The following is an 18048-nucleotide window of genomic DNA, read 5'->3' as shown; positions in this document are numbered from 1 at the left end:
AAATTAAAGAAAAAAATAATTTGCGCAGGATGTGCGCGCGCAGTTTTTTTTTGTTTTTTCTTAACTTAATTTAATTTAATTTAATTTTATCTTGGCTCGCTGTCTGGCCGGTAACCAGCCGTCCGGACCGCTCCGTGAAGAAGGAGGAGGAGATGTCTCTTTACTTGGAATGCGGCCACTTTATTTCTCGGATATACAGCAGGAGCTACACTCCCATCAACTCCAGGTGGTCCGTCACTTCTCGTTATACACACACTTTCAGCTTATTTTCCCACAATACCCAGGTGCATTACGTCACACACTACAAACTTTCCTTAAAGGGGCAGGCCATACCTGCAACACAACAGCTCTCGGTCTCATATATAGATGCAAGAGAAAGCAGAGGGATTTTTACACACTGTCTGATAAAGAGGGGGTAGCGATGGATAAGGTTTTCTTTAACAAGTTAAGTCTTTCATTCTCACTTTCCACCTAAAAAACTATGAAATGAACTGAACTATGAACTAGTTCAGAATTTAAATGGTGAACTATGAACGTGAACTATTCATATTTACTTGTATGAACTGAACTTAGAACTAGTTCATGAGGTGTGAACTTGCACAACACTGCCTGTCCTATTTTCTAAAATGTCTGATTTCTGGCTGACAATTTGCTATAATCGATATCTGATAAACCTCCTCCACCCTTGTATAAATTGAAGGCAAAAGTGACTCTCTGGGGGGACAGCTGAGTGATCAGGCCCCGGAGCCCCGGATCTCCTCAGCAGAGTCGTGACCCCCGGAGGAGATTACCGGCGTCAGAGCTGCTCTGCGGCGGAGCAGTGACCTCTGTCTGCCGCAGGGAGAAGAGCTCAGCGGCGGCGTTGACTCCCGGACTGTTGACGTGATTGCGGGGACCTGACGGCAAGGTAGCTCACCCTGCGTCACCCCGTCACGCAGCCTCCCTCCCCGGACATGTCTCTGCTGCGAGAGCCGCCAACAGCCTCTCTCCATTCCCGGATCCATTGATATCATCCATGTCATCTCCTCCGCGCTGCTCTTTTGACAACGGTGTCTTCAACCAACTTCCGCTGCTGTTGGTGCTAGTTGGTCCAAACTTTAGCCGCTCGCTAGCTCGTAGTACAGTTAACCAATCCGAGTCTCTCCAGCACACCAGCTAGCTAATGTCTTGTGCGGTCCTTGTGTTTGAACGGCAGCCAGCACCATTGCCGGGACACCGGGCATTCTCCCCCCCCGGGCGGCTGATGCGAGGGTGAGGGGAACGATGCTGAGATTCCTTCACATCCTCCTCCTAGCAGGTGAGCTAAGCTAGCCAAAGGCGGTTAGCCTGCTAGCTAGGTCTGAGGCAGCAGCACCTCGGTAGCTTATGGGATTACGCAATAGGATAAAGTGTACCCGTTACTCTATTAACCTTAGAGACTTACAGTGGTTTCTCTTATTTGTGGCTTAAGACACATTATCTTCTAATTGTGAAGTTAATTCACACTTAGCTTCTCTTTAGCTTAATCTCGGGACCTGTTGGTTCCAAGTAGTAGCTAGCACTGAAGAAGAACTTGGTTTCTAGGGAAATAAGTTTAATTAAAGAAAGTATAGTATATGGATATATATCATCATCATTTGTAGGCTGTAGTATGTTAAACAGTTTCAACCTCACTGTGGCTAAATAACGGTCTGTCCACCTTTACCTGTTTTATCAATGGGTTTAAACTATTTTCTCTATAAAATAACAAGACCAATTGTGATGATATTTCCACTTTCCTATTGGTTTTTCTGTGCCACTTCTGTCCTTGCTCCTATTTTAAATCTATTTGTCTAAACCATGACAAATGTTGTACCTTGACTGTCAGTACACATGTAGATATTTCCATAATATCCCCTTTTGTATTTAAACATATATATATATATATATACTTTACTTGCACAGTGGATTAATGTTTGTTCTTAGCTATTTCTTGTATACATATATGTTTCAATAGAAAACAGATAGAATAACGGTATATCTAAATCAGGTTTAACCAAATCTGAACACTGAGATTGGGTACGTTCATTGCAGGACTTTTAATTTGATGAATTGTATTAACTAGGTTATAGTTAGGAGTAGTTAATAGACTGCTAGCCAAAGAAGCTTTTATTGTTTGCATATGATTGGAATTGAAACGTCAGATAATAATAACATGGCTGTAATGTCCTCCTCACAGGCCTCTTAGGTGTTCTATGGGATAAAGTCGATGCTTTTGGTAAGTGTGGGATCTCTCTGCCTCATCCTCACACTCTCCCCACACTGGCTGTCTCTAAGGCTGCTTTCAGACATGCACTGAACTCCAAACGTTCTCCTGAGATTATCTTGAGGGCCTGTATGTGGCGACGCGAATGTCAGAGTCCATTGCTACATACATGTCGGGCAGAGCTCACGTGAGAACACAGCAGGAAAATGTCCGGGAAACTCAGAAAAAGCAAGTGGGCATGTGGATGATGGTTCTAACATGCGCTGGACACAAAACAGAAAAAGAAAACCTCCGAAATATCCAAATCAGGATGAAAAAGAGGAGCTTTCCACGTAATGTATGCGGACAGAGATGTCAACTGGAAAAGACAACTAGATACGAGAGTCCTAGGTGATAACCGGTGATGCCGGTTTATTGTGCTATAAACAAAATAATTTGATCTCCTCCCCGGAATGTATACTTCAAGTCCGGCATCCTGCATGCTCTACGCAGACGCCCCCCTTTCATGCTCCAGAGATTTTCCTGTTGTTGTGTACACGTCTAACTCCCACAATCCCTTGCTGCATTGAGAATATTCAGTTCTAATTGTCACACATTCTGCTGGAGTTCATCTGGGAAAATGACTTAACTAACTTTTCTCTGATCCACAGGTGGGGTCAGACTAGTGGATGGGGATGACGAGTGTTCTGGGAGGGTGGAGGTCCTCCGCCATGACCGGTGGGGGACAGTTTGCGACCACGGCTGGGACCATCGAGAGGCGAACGTCGTGTGCTTGGAGCTGGGCTGTGGTTTAGCTGAATTGGCACTTCATAATGCAAAATATGGTGAAGGTAGAGGAGCCATCTGGCTGCGCCACGTCCAGTGCACTGGACACGAGTCTAGTTTGACCCGCTGTGCTGTCGTCCTCCATAGTAACTCCTACTGCACCCATGAGAATGATGCGGGGGTGAAATGCTCAGGTGAGAATCTGATAAGGAATTTTATATACCAAGGAGTACTGCCAGATGGTTGACTGATTTCTGCCTATAGATTCATAGAGGATATACAAAGCTCACAGTATTAAAGTCATGACCGGTTTCTCCATTGAACCTAACTTAACATAATAATGCAGGCATACCTAGAAAACACAGAATTTGTCAGGGACACTAAAGCATGTAAATTTGTTACCCAGCAAGAGTATATTAGGGTTATGGATCTGATTTGACCAGCATCTATTTTCCACCAGTCCATTAAATTGTGCAATTATCCCAAATTTTCAGCATTAGCAGAAAACCAATGTCTGTTTGACAGCAAAAGTCTGGACACATGAGGTACTTTATTAGAGTCAGTCAGCAGAATCCCTTTCTGTCTGCAAAAATCACTTTTAGCCCCACCTCTTTGAAACCATGCGTACCTTCTCTCTGTTTGTACCTAACTTATGCATCACTTTCAACCGAAGTTTATGAATATATGTACACAGTGTTTAGTTTGATAAGAAATGTGCTTGGCAAAGAAACATTTATTTTATTGAGGGAACAAGGAAGGAATCGAACGTAAAAGTAGGATTGTACAATGAGATGTGTTGGGAAACTGAAACACTAGGATATTATTTGAAATAGTCTGTGGGCCAGCGGGGTCTTTGATAAGCTGGGTACAGTCCATTGGATCATCCTCACATTCTGAGGTTAACCTGTCTTTACTCACAGGTACCCTTTTAACGCCCACCCTCATCCTGCTGTCACCTCACACTGTGTTCTCACCCGGAGAGGCCGTTCGCTTTGGCTGCAGTGCGCTGCTGGCTGACCACCTCAGTGACCTCCACCTGTACAAGCAGGGAGTGTCCACGCCGCTGGTGACACAGAGGGCGGACCATGCCCAGGCCGATGTGGAGCTCACACTGTCCGACATAGAGACTTTCCACCAGGGCAGCTACAATTGTCGTTACAGGATAAGGGGGGGCTTCCCCTCTCAGCTGCTCAGCTCTCCACCCAGCAACTCCATCAACATCACCGTTGGTGAGTCATAACTGCATTGGCTAATCTTCATTCACTCTATTGCACAACCTTCCAGTCTCATAACTCATTGTTTTATTGCACAATCTTATAAGATATTTGATTTCCTGTCTGACTCAACCTAAAGGATTTGGAGAAATTCAGATTTTTATTTCCCTTAAATAACAAAACCGTTTTGTTTAAATGCTATTAGATGTGTTTATCCCCTAATACACCAACATTTTGGATTTGGAAAGGGAAGTTTCTGGATGATCCTCAGGAATAGTAAATGTAACCAAATTATCTGGACTAAAGCTGGTTAACTGAAACTTTTGAGTTTAGTTTATTTTGTGCCAGTGCATACAATTGCTAAAATGTGGTTTTTAATACCATATTTGTTACCAAATTTATTTAAAAAAAGCTTCAACCGTCTTAGGGCATTTCTCTAGTCATGGGTAGTTATATCGGAATCCATGCATTTTCAAGAGAGTCTCAGATGATGTCCTCTAATAGCCTGTTTATTTTTCATCTGATCCACAGTGGACCTCTTGACTCCCCAACACTGGTACAACACGTCCTCTGATGCCCCGGCTGGTTCCGTCATTAAAGGCCAAAATTTTAACATCACCTGCTCCACCATGCAGCAGTACCCAGGAGGTTCCTTCCAGCTGCGTCTGATCCGGTCTAATGGCACCGTGCGCCAGTCATTACCTGCCCTCACCCCGTCCGTCACTTTCACTTTTTCCAACGCCCAGAGCGCCAACGAGGGCTACTACTACTGCCTGTATCGGGTCCAGCTGGGTGGACGCACCTTTGTTTCCAGAGAAAGCCAGCCCCTGCCTATAGCCATAAGAGGTGAAATATGGTGTTACAGACTATAAAGATATGCTAAGATTAAGAAAGGTATTGTGTAATTGTTTTTGATTTTCCTGACAGTTTTTTATTGTATAGATTTGATGTTTCCCTCTAGTTTACAAGTGTAATTCTCAATATGAAGCTATGAAAACATACCCTGAATATAACTCACTTTTCTGACCCCCAGACCCAGATCCACTATTGAGTCCAATGGTGATCAGCTGGCTTGTCTCTGGCCTGACATTTGTGGTAGCTGTCATTGTTATAATTATTGTGGCCAAGGTACTATGTAACAAGGAGAAGAAACCCTCTGAACTAGAACGAGAGACCAGAACCTGTAAGTTCCTCCTTCTGAGTTCTTGATACTTCAGACAGTGACTTTTAGAAGCCGTCCTTGTATGTGTATTAATAGTAACAGATGTGCTTCTCTTTCCAGGTGTGGACAACACTTATGTTGCCTTATCAATTAACAAGCTATAATGAGGTACGCAAGCAACAGAACAACAACTAAAGGTATTTTACTGTACTTATAAAGTGTTAAGTATTTACCACCCTTTCTTATAAGGGTTTACAAAAATAGATCAAAGGGTGATTATTATGTTCTTTTATCCAATTCGGGACTGATCATCAATTATATTTTGTGAGTTGTTGGACCTTCTAGTTCCAGGGGTGTTGAAAGGTCCGGTATGAAGGATTTAACGGCATCTAGTGGTAAAGTTGCCTATTGCAGCCAATTTAATATCCTTAGCCTTACCTGCCCTTTCCAAGCATGGTGGCCTTCAGGGCGGTACTATTAAAAGTGCAAGGTTACAAAAACACAATTATTTGTTTCAGGTGATTCAAAACGGTATCTCTATTTTCTAATTCTGAAACCAGTTTGGATACACCAGTTATGATTTAGCCATTTCCTATAGAAAAGAAGAGGAAAACTCATGCAAAGATGTATTTAAATAGTTTTTACCACCAGCTGTCAATAAGCCACATTAAATCTTCTTAGATGTACTGTCACAAAAGAATAAAACAAAACCACTGAGTATGGGTGGATACTATTTATAGTTACTATTTTACTCTGATTGTATCGATATTCTTAACTGTTCGAGGTTAGTGAATTAATTTGGTGCGTTTTGTGTTTGTCCTTTTTGAAGCAGAATCACTAGTGAGTGAAGCGTCGGAAGGATCCCACTGTCCTACCTAGATTCAGACGGCACGTAACAAGAGAACCAAAAGGCTCGGCTGGTCGTCGCACACCTTTTGACTAAAGGCACCAGATGGACCCAGTTCAGAACAGTCTGGATGAGGTAGTTTCCACTGGACACTAACATAGACCCAAGACTGTACTAGTTTTCTAGCATACCAAACTTTAGACTAGTGTCACTGCAGGGAAACAATGGATGTAACTGGCTATTACAGATTGTATTAGAGTGAGATGCAAGCTAATGGCCACAGGAGAAAGTACTTCCAAGTCCAAGTTATGGTTCAGGTTGGTCTTCAGATTCACTCACTTGGTTACTGCCATGACCTCAGATGTATGGAGTGGGCCAATTACAACTAAATACTAAACTGGGGAAACTGTGACATGGGTTCTTCAGGTCTCTGTGTATATGCAGCTCAAAAACATTTTGTATTTATTACCAGGTAACACTAATGACAGGCTCAACTAGCTTTCTATGTATTTGCTTCAACAGATCAATGATCCTTAAAGGATAGAAAAATGTTTTTTGTATTTTAAGACTAACCCTACTCTATATGTCTTTAACATGTACATAACTGCACTTAGAAGTGTCCAAGTAGAAACTGAACTGATAAAAATGTTGCTGTTTTAGGAGCTTGTTTTCTATTAGTTTTTTTTATGGTATTACTGCATGTATTATGTAGTTTATAGCATCAGATCAAACTACATAAAAGGAGAAAGCTATTGTCATGAAATGCACAGTATAGTTTCTTTATTTTTATACCCTCCGTTATTTAAACATTAAAATATTGCTTTTCCCCTGAATAAAAGCCTTTAAACATGTTGACGTACACAAGCTCTTTTATATTTTGAAACTGAAGTACAAAACAATCCACATCAAACTGTATGCATTTATTTGGTACAAAAGTGCAATATCTCAGAATTAGTTTGTATCTAAACACTTCAGATACAACTTTTACCCGACTAATTTAACACTGAAAACACATCAACAATTATAACCCAATTATAACTGACCTGCTGAGGCACTTGAATTACAGCTGAAAAGTGTCCAAACTGTATTTTAATGTAATTATTTATTGAATCAAACGACGCTGCTTTGAGTATTTAACTACCAGGGTCTGATTAGTTTTTTTTAACAACAATGTACTGGCAGACACTCGCAATACCATCAATATAAATATTTAAAACCTTTTGGGATTCTAAAAAGATCGTACCTTTTACACGTTGTGACATCACTTTTTAAGATATTGAACATTGTAAAAGAAATATTTAAAATTTTGATGAAATTACAATTTCTTGATGGCATCTGATGGTCCCTTTAAAATAAATGTGTGTGTGTGGTTAAATAACTGGATATTAATCTTTTAATTACTTGAATTGCTGAGGCAAACCGGTATAATTTGCTGAAGATCAACACAATTCAATAGAGTGGTCGGGCAATTTTCTGCAGTTTGTGATGCTCAATGTGCCAAATATTCCCCATTAGTGTGACATCTTATTTGGAAAATCCACTTGCTCGCATCAAGATCAGTGGATAGTAGTAGAGTTTAAAATGTTGTTTCTTGGCACATTTTGCACCGAGTATCACTGAGTACATTGTGCTTCATCAGATGATACTGCAGCTACCTGGGAATCCTCATCTGTTTTTGTAGAGCTGCGATACTGACGCCTGGTGACAATAATTTATTTTACCTTATAAACAGAAGCGGGCTAATAAACTGCAATTATAACACACACAAATATTGCATAAACACCAATTTTAGCAATGTCTCAAATAAAAGCATTAACCAAAATACATTCCTTGAATTGAAACACACAAAGTGTAACAGCCCAATAAATGGAGCGAGAATAAAAACTATCATTCTAACCCTTTGAGGGATTCATTTGTCTCCATGCTGGAGAAAACCAAGTAGAGGAAAACTGCCACGGCCAAGAAGAACAGGAGCTGAAACCACAATGGGATGAGGCGGGACGACTTTGGGGGCTTCGGAGCATCTTGATCAGGTTTCATGGGCGGGGATTTCAAGGAGGAGCCTCTGTAAGTGGACGGCGTGTCATGCATGTAGTGCCTGTACAGGAGATCGGAAGAGTTATGCTACATCATATTATTAACATCTCGCTAATGAACTAGCCGCAACCCAATGCCAACCTGTCACCATCTTTGTATTAATTCACTTACTCATCAACAAAATTAATTCCTCTGGATTCAGGCCTTGCCCTCTGGTACGTTGAGTAAGACGTCCTGTAGAAAGCAACATAAAGTGTAACCGTTAAGGTTTTGTTCAACCATCGTCAACTAGAACAAAAAACAAAACAATTATTAGAACTGTGACTTACTCATGTTGAAGTTCCCTCTCAGCCCAATTCGGTCTGGAGCTCAGGTAAGACCCTCTGGACAGATGGAAAAGAAGTAAATCATCATTCTGACTATTAATAGCTTTTTGATTACATGAAATAGAAGTATTGATAAAAAAAAGACAAGAGTTTAAACCTAGGAGAGCACCATTAAAAACCAACCTGTCAGCATAGTCTCCACTTTCATTCTTAACCTGCAAATCCAGAATCAGAGAAAAAAATAAGTCTGCTTTCTACAACAAGTTGATATAAACAATGCATCTGTTTAACTACTGCTGCAATTAATTTGAACGTATTGTGCTGTCTGCATCTATGGCTCTTACATGGGATGCTCCACTCAATCCGATTTTTAAGGAAGAGTATAAAGTTCCATTTCATTTGGGACAAATATGTGGTTTGGGCCTATTTAAAAAAGATTGTATCCTTCTGGTGACAAAATATCAGAAACTGGTCACAAAAACTCCAAGGTGAAGTGCCTGGAGCACATTTTTACAAAAAAGGGTTAATGGAGAAGTCATTGAACAATTGACAGAATGAAGATGAATTCTAGTGATGATCACATGGTCGATACTTCTGTAAACTAATTGTAGCTGTAAACACAAAAAAAGGCCATTTTACTGATATTCATCATACAATAATTATTTTTATTTCCCAAGTGCCTTGATGAAAAAAAATTAATCAATATAAATGTAAGTGTCCTCATTGCATGATACAAGCTTTGCATACTGACATGCACAGATGCATCTATCCTCCTGTCTGCTTGTGTTCATCCACAGGTTCAGGTGCAGTTATCGTATTGTATTAAACTAAACTCACATTCAGATTCAGGAGGCAAGTAATGAAAAACAATAAAGCACCCGGAGGCAGATGGGACAGAGATACTTACTGGTGTCCTGTAAACGTAGGTGACTTCATCCTCTGTAACAAAAACAAGTATCACACTAAATGTCAGGAGAAGACTTCCCATTATTAATATCAGTGGTCTTCAACACTGGGGGGTCCGTGGGGGTACTGCAGGGGGGTCGCGAAATTTCTGGTTGATAAGACAATTTTTTTTTTTTTTTCCCCCAAAAAAGATGTTTCCACAAAATTCACCTCTTCAGAACCAGAATTGTATATATTGTCTTTAGATACACATTGACATGAATTCAACATATTGTAGCGAACGTATAAATTGAGGCAGAAGACGTTAACCTTCAGTTAGCAATGCACACATTCAGCTACACACAGTAGCTCTCTCAAGCTGGGCACCGGTTCACAGCCCCTTTAATGCAAATACGACAGCACAGGCACTAGCCAATCAGATCGCGTTTATGCTCACGTCTAAAGAATGCGAAGCTCAAAAATAAAAGATGGCGGACCAAACTCTGTAGATGGTCGTATTTGTAACTAAAAGTTGTTTGTTTGACTTTTTTTTGCTTAGATTTTTAACAGGTTGGAACCTGTATGGCCAGAGTAAGATTACCAGCTTTTAAAGAAGATACTTAGCTCCTAGACAAACAAGATGTAACAGAGAGCTGTATATACACTCACTGAGCACTTTATCAGGAACACCATGCAAATGCAGGGTATGGTCTGATTTCTTCATGGCATGGATAACTTAAAAGAATCTGTTTGAAATTCTGGTTCATGTTACGGGACCGCTTCATATTATTTCTGCAGACTTGTCAGATGCCCATTCATGCTGCTAATCTCCAGTTCGACCACACCCAAAAGGCGTCAACTGGAACTGAATTTCTGCTTTGTGACGTGAAGCATTATCGTGTTGGATGAAGCCACACGAACATTGTAACAGCAGCGATAACTAGGCGGAGGCAGACAAGACTGTTTGTATTAAAAGGAAAAATTCACTCATTATCTTCACACCACTATGCTGACGGAGAGGTGGGTGAAGTGTTTGAGTCCACAAAATACTTTTGGAGTTTCACAGGTAAAAAGTGTTAAAGCCAAATCCAATACAAATGAAGTAAATTGTCATCCATCAGTCCGTAAGCCCCGGCATTCAAATGTGACTCGAAACAAGGTCACTTACACCATGTTTTTATCCTCCTTCGGACATTTAGGGTAAAAACATGGTGTAAAAGACCTAGTTTCGTGGCTCATTCAAATGTCGGAGCTAACGTACACTTGGATGACACCACAGGAGCAGTATGGAGGCATTTTAGCTTGCTGATTACTTCAATTGTATTGGATTTGGCTGCTACGCTGTTTACCCCTGAAAAGTGTTATGTGGACTCAAACCGTTCAGCCACCTCTCCATCTGCATAGTGGTGAGTAGAAAATGAGGGTGAACTATCCCATTAACTGAAGCTCCTGACCTAAATCTGCATAACTGGAATCACTATGATGCTGCCAGACCAATTGGAACCTGCATGAATAAACAGCTGTACAGATGTTTCTTATAAAGTGCTCGAATATGATTGCTTTATATGCACAATTACAACACAAATCCTTCCTGTACACATGCAGCCTTTTCCTCAGAATGGGAGTATACATGTATGTGAATGGTGTATCAGGAGAACATGAAGTACAGATACCCTCTTCTCTGTAGTAGGTCTTGTCAGGTGAGGGTTTGCTGTACTTGGCTCCTTTCCCTTTGGCCATGGCCTCTCTCAGCTTCTTCTCATACAGACTTCTGGTGGAGTCTGAGAACAAAAAGCAGGATTTAAGGAACAGGACCGAGTGGACAGTCAGTAGCGGCAGGACTAGCAGGAGGCCTGTGAACGTAACAGGCATTAACGTGGATTCGAACTCGGAAACATAGTAAACAAAGTGAGCCTCTCACCGACCACAGGTCCGTGTCTGATCCCGAACTCATCGAGCAGCTCGCCGATCTCTTGCGCACTTTTACCGCTGAGAGAAGACATTTTCTTTTTCACGCGCTTTATTCGCTCGAACCGCGAAGTTGTGATTCAGTTTTAGTGTCGTTTCTGTTGAGCTGTACTTTCACTCTCTTAGTAAATACTGTGAACTCCGCCCGCCCAGAAAAGACCGCGAGTTCGTTTTGAACTCGCGCGCAGCACGTACAGGTCCACTGGTAGTTTGGGGGAACAAACAGAGGCTTAACCCCGCCCTTGTTTATTGAGTCAGGTGTAGAAAAACATTCGCACCTTCAGACTAACTCTACGTCATTTCTGGTTTGCAAATTCTTCTTTTATGGTTTCTATTTTTATTCTGGCAGCTTTTAAAAAACGAAGCAGCGCCACCAGCTGGCTGATAATAATGGTTACTAAAGCTAACATCAACATCAGAAGTAAACGTTCTCTCATCACTAATGTCTCAAACTTGGAGTTTATGTGACACAAAAAGCCTCCTTCCACATTAAATTTCTATTTTTTATTGTGATTATTATTATCTTTACATTTAATTCATATTAATTAAATCAAAATTTACCATTTTAACAACTTGAAGCGGTGTGTTGCTATTGTACCTTGTTAATAATGAGCCTCATTTCAAGCAATTTGCATAATGTTGATGTTAAGTTTGTTGGCTAATTCAAACTGTAAAATAAATAAATACAATCAAACGATTAAAGCAGTTTGAGTAAATCAAAAGTTTTGTATGTAAAAACTTTATTCGTATCAGTACTTGCAGTATAGAGTAAAAAGCAACCAATTTTTTTTAAGTGTTTAAAGTACATAGATATTCTTTGTTACTTTCTACCACAAATAATATTGAATTTCAATAATTGTCAAAACATACAAAAGAAGTAGAGGCCTTAGCTATAGGCCCATTTAGCCCTGATTAAAGGGAACATGTCCTATCTATGGTTTATGTTACAAATACAATGCATATTAAAGATAAGGGTTTCCAGTGATCAGTAATTAGCATTTTACACTGCATTTTTAGCATAAAATAGCACAGCATAACATAGCATAGCATAATGTAGCATAGAATGGCAATTGAGCATGTAATAACAATTTAGTTTAGCAAAACAAAGAATAGCACGACATAACATAAGATAAAACATCATAACACATCACATCCCAACTTAACACAACATAACATAACACAACATAACACAACATAACATAACGTAACGTAACGTAACATAACATAACACAACATAACATAACTAGCCCCAGAGGAAAAACAAGTCTGGTAGGTCTATGGCCAACCAGAACATCAGCAGCCCCATCACTATCACCAGACCCATCTTCAGTATCGACTTCAGAATGCGCAGACACTGCAGAAAAAACCCACAGAATCAATTCAGGCACAGACACACAAAGTAACTGTTCATTGATAACCAGTGAGTACGGACCTTGTGTCTCCTGCTACAGATTTGTGTCTGACTGACATCCTTCTCTGGCTCTCTCTCTGGCAGCTCAGTGTCTGGGGGATCACAGGCCGGTATCGTCCGCAGGATGTCGTCTGGCTCTTTCAGTTCCTGGTCACAGACAACGCAGTAAAACAGTGTGTATGTGGTTCTGTGTGTTCTCACTTGTGACCAAATGCAAATGATTGTTGGCTCTCACTTCAGATGTTTCTGCAGAGCTTGGGTCGTCCTCTCTGTCTGTGGAGCTGCTGAGTGAATCTCTGTCACTGCTTAGAAAAGAGGAGAGAGACACAGTTTTGGTTGCGTCCATCACACATCAGGTTGTGCTAACAATGTTTGATGCAGAAAAGAAACTCCGCTTACCTGTCAGTTTCATAGTGAATGACTTGGGACAGTGGATCCGCACAAAAATGAACTTTTGTCTGCCTCTCTAGAAATATGCACACATGTAAAATGGATAAATTGGGGATTACATGTGAGTATTAAAAGCTGTAAACTCATCTCCACTCACCTTCTCTTTCATCCTCCCCTTCACTGTCATTGTAAAACCTGAAGAAAGCCTTAATTCTCTCCTCCTCCCAGCTCTTATCCTCTTCATCTTCATCATCTCCCAGCTGCCCCAGCTCATTGATCCCCGAGGCCTGGTCCTCAGTGTTGAAGAAGAAGCTGTCATCCAGGGATCCCTGGTAAGATGGACTTGTGGATTTGCTCTCCTCTCTCTGTTCGACTGAGGAGGTGTTGATGTCTTCTGCAGGACGCTGACTCACATGAGAAAGAGCTGTTTCCGTTTCATCTGTGTCCTCTGCGGTTGACAGGTCCTCAGACAGGATGGAAGCAGTTTTTGACACGTCGAAATCCCAGCCCATGCTGAAATCTGCTGGTTCCGCTCTGTTGTTTGTGATGTGATGGTCATCAGAGGTGCTCCACCTGGAAAAGGCAGTACTGCTGGCTCTGTAAAGCGGAGTGTCCTCCAGTTTCTTGTCATTTTGAAGATCTCGCAGACACCTAATATCTAAGAGTTCCTCGTCTCTACTGTTCACCTGGACCTCCTCATCATCACTGGAACTGTAGGACTCACTCTCATCTGTCTCATCCGACACATTCCCAGCAGTCTCTGTTTCTCCTCTGTCTGCCACATCGTGACTCCCGAACACATCAGCATCCATCTCCAAATCTCTGCGGCACAGATACCTGGCGCCCTGCTCATCAGTGTCCTCCTCTGTTCCCATCCATGTTATATCCACCACAGCTCCTTCCACACAGACCTCCCGATTTGCGTTTGAACCTCTGTCGGATGTATGAGGCGAGGCGCTCTCCTGGGAATTACTTTCCACTTGTTTGACTGCATCTTCTACATATTCACATGAAGAAAAGTCTGAGGGATAATCTGCAAAGCCCTCACCGGCCTCTTCGTGCTCCTCCCCTGAGAAATCTTCCATTTTCTCCACATTTCCCCCCCCATCAACTTCAGCAATGAGATCCTGCAGATTTTGCCCTGATATATCTGGAAATTCCACAGCTGCGGTCGCAAGCTCGCCTCTGTAAGGACTTTCAACATTTTCTTCTTGTTTCACTCTCATGCTCCCACTCTCACAATCAGACCCTTGCTTGGCTCCTTCACTTTCTCGCTCATCGTGTTTGATCTCATCACCTTTTGTCATCATCTCATTGCCACGTTCAGGGACTCGCTCGAAATAGGACACCTCCTCATCGCTCTCGTTGTCACCTTGTTCCACTTTTCTAACTTGAGGGTTTTCAGCACCCAGCGGGGCCAGAGGGAGTCCCTCAGCAAAGATCCTGTCCTCTTCATGACCAAACTCCTCGCTGCAGCAAACTGACATCAATGAGTCTCCTGGGTTGTCTCCTGTACCCTCGTCCTCTTCCTCATCCTCTCCCGACACAGAGCCTTCAGGTTCACAGTCTCCATCCGAGCTTGTGTAATCTTCCTCTGGTGGACACCTGACACCCTGAAAATCCTCCTTATCTTCAAGTTGAACTTCATCAACACTTTGACTCGCATACATATCTTCCGGATCAGTGCTAAACAAAACTGCAGGTTCACCAGTTCCTTCCTGGTGCAGAGCTCTGTTTTCATCAGCGTCGCCTGTCTCGTCTTCCTCAAAGTTTCCGTTGAAGTTAAAACTCTCAAAGTCTAAATCTCCATCAGGGAACAATGGAACAGACGAATCTGCAACAACACCATCATTTGATCATTACTCATTTGTAAATAGGTAACATAAATAAAAACAAAACGACAAAACTAAAAGGTTTTCTTACCTGAGAATGCATCACTTAGTAGATTGGAAAGATCTTGCTCCATCTTCGCAAATAAACAAATAAGCACATTTGTTCATTAAAACCAGGAGTTATAACAACACAACTGTTAATGCACTGCCTCAGATCAGTCTCCTTTCTCTGAAAGGAAGAGAGCACCAAGTTACTTTCCTTTGTTGTTGCTGAAAGTGGCTTCCTGTCAGACAGACGCTGCATTGATAGATTACACATTCAAACTCCAATCTTTGTTTAAATATATGATGTCGAATGTCAACATTATTTGAGCCAGCCATTAAATATGTAGATATAAAAGTATGTTGCAAAAAAGTTTCTCGCTAAAAAGTGAAGTAACAGAAGCGGTTGGTTTGTGCTGCTGCAGGAACGTACCTTCAGGAGCTCGTGAAATGTCAGCTTTGATGCGGTTTTGGTTTCAGATGCACTATATGAACTCCTGCAGTCACACACAGGCAGTTCCTTCTCGATGAAAACAGCTCATGTTTATTGGTGTTTTTATCAGTCATTATAAAGGAATGGTACAGTAAATGTTCTGGTTGTGACTTCGATTTATTTATTTCCATCAGATAAAACTAGTCATACTGAAGATGTCCTGGTTTGTTAATGGTTGTCCGTACTGGTTTACAGCTCATGGCGAAGGAGGTAGCGGTGGTTGGGCTTCAGGTCAACTTCTACTGGAAAATGATCACTCACCTCAAGAGCCTAAAGCGCCGAGAGAAATCAGGATTGAAGTTTGTGTTAAATATGAAACTGAACTTATAACATACATGTTTACAGGGTCACACGTTTACCTCCTCCTCAGTGAGATGGAAATCCTCTTTAAAGTTGAACGGTTGAGCCGAACCTGGAACTACACTGGAAATAATTTCACGTCCGTGGACAACAATCCTGTTTGGTGAAAAGACGACGTGTAAGATAACATGATTTGTGTCTGCAGAATTTCTTCAAGTGTGTGATTCAGTTGTTTTCAGCAGCCTCTGACCTGTCGTAGGCGCAGTGCGTCTTCTTCCGGACAGTGGTGTCTTGTTCGTCTCCAATCAGCCAGAGGAACCTGGGGTCACTCCTCAAGCGGACGGCTCTCCAGCCCTTGATGGTGACGTAGCTGCAGCCGGCGTTCAGGTCCCCCAGGATCATCACATTCTGGTGTGCATAGGTAAAGCAAGGGTGGAAGTTTCAACACATCAAAACAACTCATACATGTCGAGCTAAGCCGAGGACATGATGATGATAATGATGTGGTTTCACTTACATCAGTCTTCCACTTCTTGTAAATTCCTGTGAAGACTGTGTAGAGTTTATCAATCTCCTTCATGGCAGTTTTTGGACATGTGTGTTGGCCAATCAGGACAAAATCCTTCACCACTGCAACAAAACAAAAACACAATACATTTACTGCTTTTGCAGTCTGGGGCTTATCAGAAAGCCTCTCCTGATTTTAATTCAGTTTTAATTCATATTTCTGTTTTGAAATACTGCTTGGCTTTTATGCATCAATTGTTTTATCTGTTCTATTTTAAAACTGATGTTATTCATATATGTTATTTTTTCGTATTTTGCTGTCATCTCTATATCCCCAAAATCTGTAACTTCTGGATTATTTGAAGATCATAATTCTTTGTCACTTTCTTATCTGGCCATCAGAAGTGAAAGAGAGAGAGGATGACAACTACATTGATGAGATCATTCTGCATTCCTGCAGCCTCTGGAACTGGAACTCTGTAGACTGATTGTGAACTCCTGAACTGACCCCAGAACCTTACAGGTTGAGAGTGATTAGAAACCTGGATAAATCCCTATTATCCCGTCAGCATGTCCAAAAGCAAGAGAAGAATCAACACAGGTTATCTGAAAACAAATGTTTACACATGAAGACTGACACTCCACTGTAATAGTGTGCAATTTCTGGATTCTTACACGTTGTGGGGGAGTGAAAGCGGACGATGAACGGCTCTCTGGAGAAAACATCGGTTTCATTGGTCCCTTCATCCAGTTTAGGATACTGGTAAACCTGTTTGACCGTCAACACATTGCTCCTAAGGGTAAAAATAGAGAAAGAGCAGGAGTGTGATGATGTCATGTTAAACTGAACATTTACAGTATTTTGTCCTGTTGGATAAACAGCCTGAGTTACCTGTAAAGGTAGACATACTGTTCCTTGTAGCTCTTCCTCCCCAGCCTTTCACTTTCCACATAGGAGTATGGGTTGGATTTGTCCAGTCTGCTGACAACAACATGAACCATATGAAGTAGAAGTCGCTGCACCAGGTTATCTAACTTCAACACTTGTACCTGTTAAGATCTTGAACCAAAGTTTGTATCGCTGCTCCTTTAGAGTCTCGGACCTCCTGAATAAGACACAAGTCGCATCGAGAAAGGATCTGAGGAGCAAAGAAAGACAATTAAAAAGAAATGGCAGGGGTTCGGTTTTGTTTGGTTGTAGCTGTAGACAAATACAGCGGAGTACCTTCATTAGAATCCCCATAACCTTCTGGTTGTTGGCCTTTGCTTCGCCATAGCTCTGAATATTAAAAGCGCAGATTTTCAGTGAAGCTGTGACATTCAACAGACACAACCCCGCGGCCAGCAGCGCAACTCCGGTCCTCATCCTGCAGAGGGTTGTCACTCTGTGAGAAGAAAAAAGAAATTAGCAAGAACTTTGTCGCATTACGAAATGTGTTACAGGAACTCTCAGCCACAGCCTCTGACCTTCAGTTTCAGTTTCAGCAGGAGAGTGAACTCAGTCCAGCAAGGATCCATCTCATCAATGAGCATTGTTGTTTTAGGGAACATGCAGGTAAACGTGTGTGAAAAGACGGGAGCTGCCGATCTGTGTGGCGGATTGTGCTGCGTCAGTGCTTGTGGAGAATAGCACTTCATCTGGAAC

General features: G+C 41.7%; 3 protein-coding genes across 8 annotated transcripts; 1 reads left to right on the top strand and 2 right to left on the bottom strand.

Moving 5' to 3' along the window:
- The first annotated feature begins 852 nt into the window (after window positions 1-852).
- Window positions 853-7063, top strand: si:ch211-150o23.3 (uncharacterized). 4 transcript variants are annotated; one of them, XM_053425124.1, is made up of 8 exons: window positions 853-1297; window positions 2198-2236; window positions 2875-3183; window positions 3910-4218; window positions 4735-5049; window positions 5237-5386; window positions 5486-5533; window positions 6198-7063. In XM_053425124.1, exons 1-7 carry the CDS (start codon window positions 1264-1266, stop codon window positions 5527-5529), a joined length of 1200 nt encoding a protein of 399 aa, XP_053281099.1. In that variant the 5' UTR covers window positions 853-1263; the 3' UTR covers window positions 5530-5533; window positions 6198-7063. The 4 variants fall into 4 exon arrangements, with proteins under 4 accessions (XP_053281099.1, XP_053281100.1, XP_053281097.1 ...); XM_053425125.1 differs by having other exon boundaries at window positions 6195-7063; XM_053425122.1 differs by having other exon boundaries at window positions 854-1297; window positions 5486-5562.
- A 5062-nt stretch (window positions 7064-12125) lies between these two features.
- Window positions 12126-15675, bottom strand: si:dkey-183p4.10 (uncharacterized). 3 transcript variants are annotated; one of them, XM_053425112.1, is made up of 7 exons: window positions 15537-15675; window positions 15153-15290; window positions 13387-15063; window positions 13239-13305; window positions 13075-13144; window positions 12861-12986; window positions 12126-12782 (listed from the first exon to the last, which is right to left on the bottom strand). In XM_053425112.1, exons 2-7 carry the CDS (start codon window positions 15193-15195, stop codon window positions 12672-12674), a joined length of 2094 nt encoding a protein of 697 aa, XP_053281087.1. In that variant the 5' UTR covers window positions 15196-15290; window positions 15537-15675; the 3' UTR covers window positions 12126-12671. The 3 variants fall into 3 exon arrangements, with proteins under 3 accessions (XP_053281087.1, XP_053281089.1, XP_053281088.1); XM_053425114.1 differs by having other exon boundaries at window positions 13075-13141; XM_053425113.1 differs by having other exon boundaries at window positions 15153-15195; window positions 15537-15628.
- dnase1l1l (deoxyribonuclease I-like 1-like) lies at window positions 15634-18042 on the bottom strand. The gene is made up of 9 exons (XM_053425127.1): window positions 17871-18042; window positions 17629-17788; window positions 17454-17542; window positions 17296-17382; window positions 17079-17197; window positions 16414-16526; window positions 16147-16304; window positions 15956-16052; window positions 15634-15866 (listed from the first exon to the last, which is right to left on the bottom strand). The coding sequence occupies exons 2-9, from the start codon at window positions 17767-17769 to the stop codon at window positions 15786-15788; spliced, it is 885 nt and encodes a 294-aa protein (XP_053281102.1). The 5' UTR covers window positions 17770-17788; window positions 17871-18042; the 3' UTR covers window positions 15634-15785.
- Between the last annotated feature and the right edge of the window lie 6 nt (window positions 18043-18048).

This window comes from Pleuronectes platessa, chromosome 6 (genome assembly GCF_947347685.1).
Source record: "Pleuronectes platessa chromosome 6, fPlePla1.1, whole genome shotgun sequence".
In the NCBI taxonomy this organism is placed as follows: Eukaryota; Metazoa; Chordata; class Actinopteri; order Pleuronectiformes; family Pleuronectidae; genus Pleuronectes; species Pleuronectes platessa.
The sequence above is the reverse complement of the archived record's forward strand: the minus strand, read 5'-3'. Positions and strand labels throughout refer to the sequence as shown.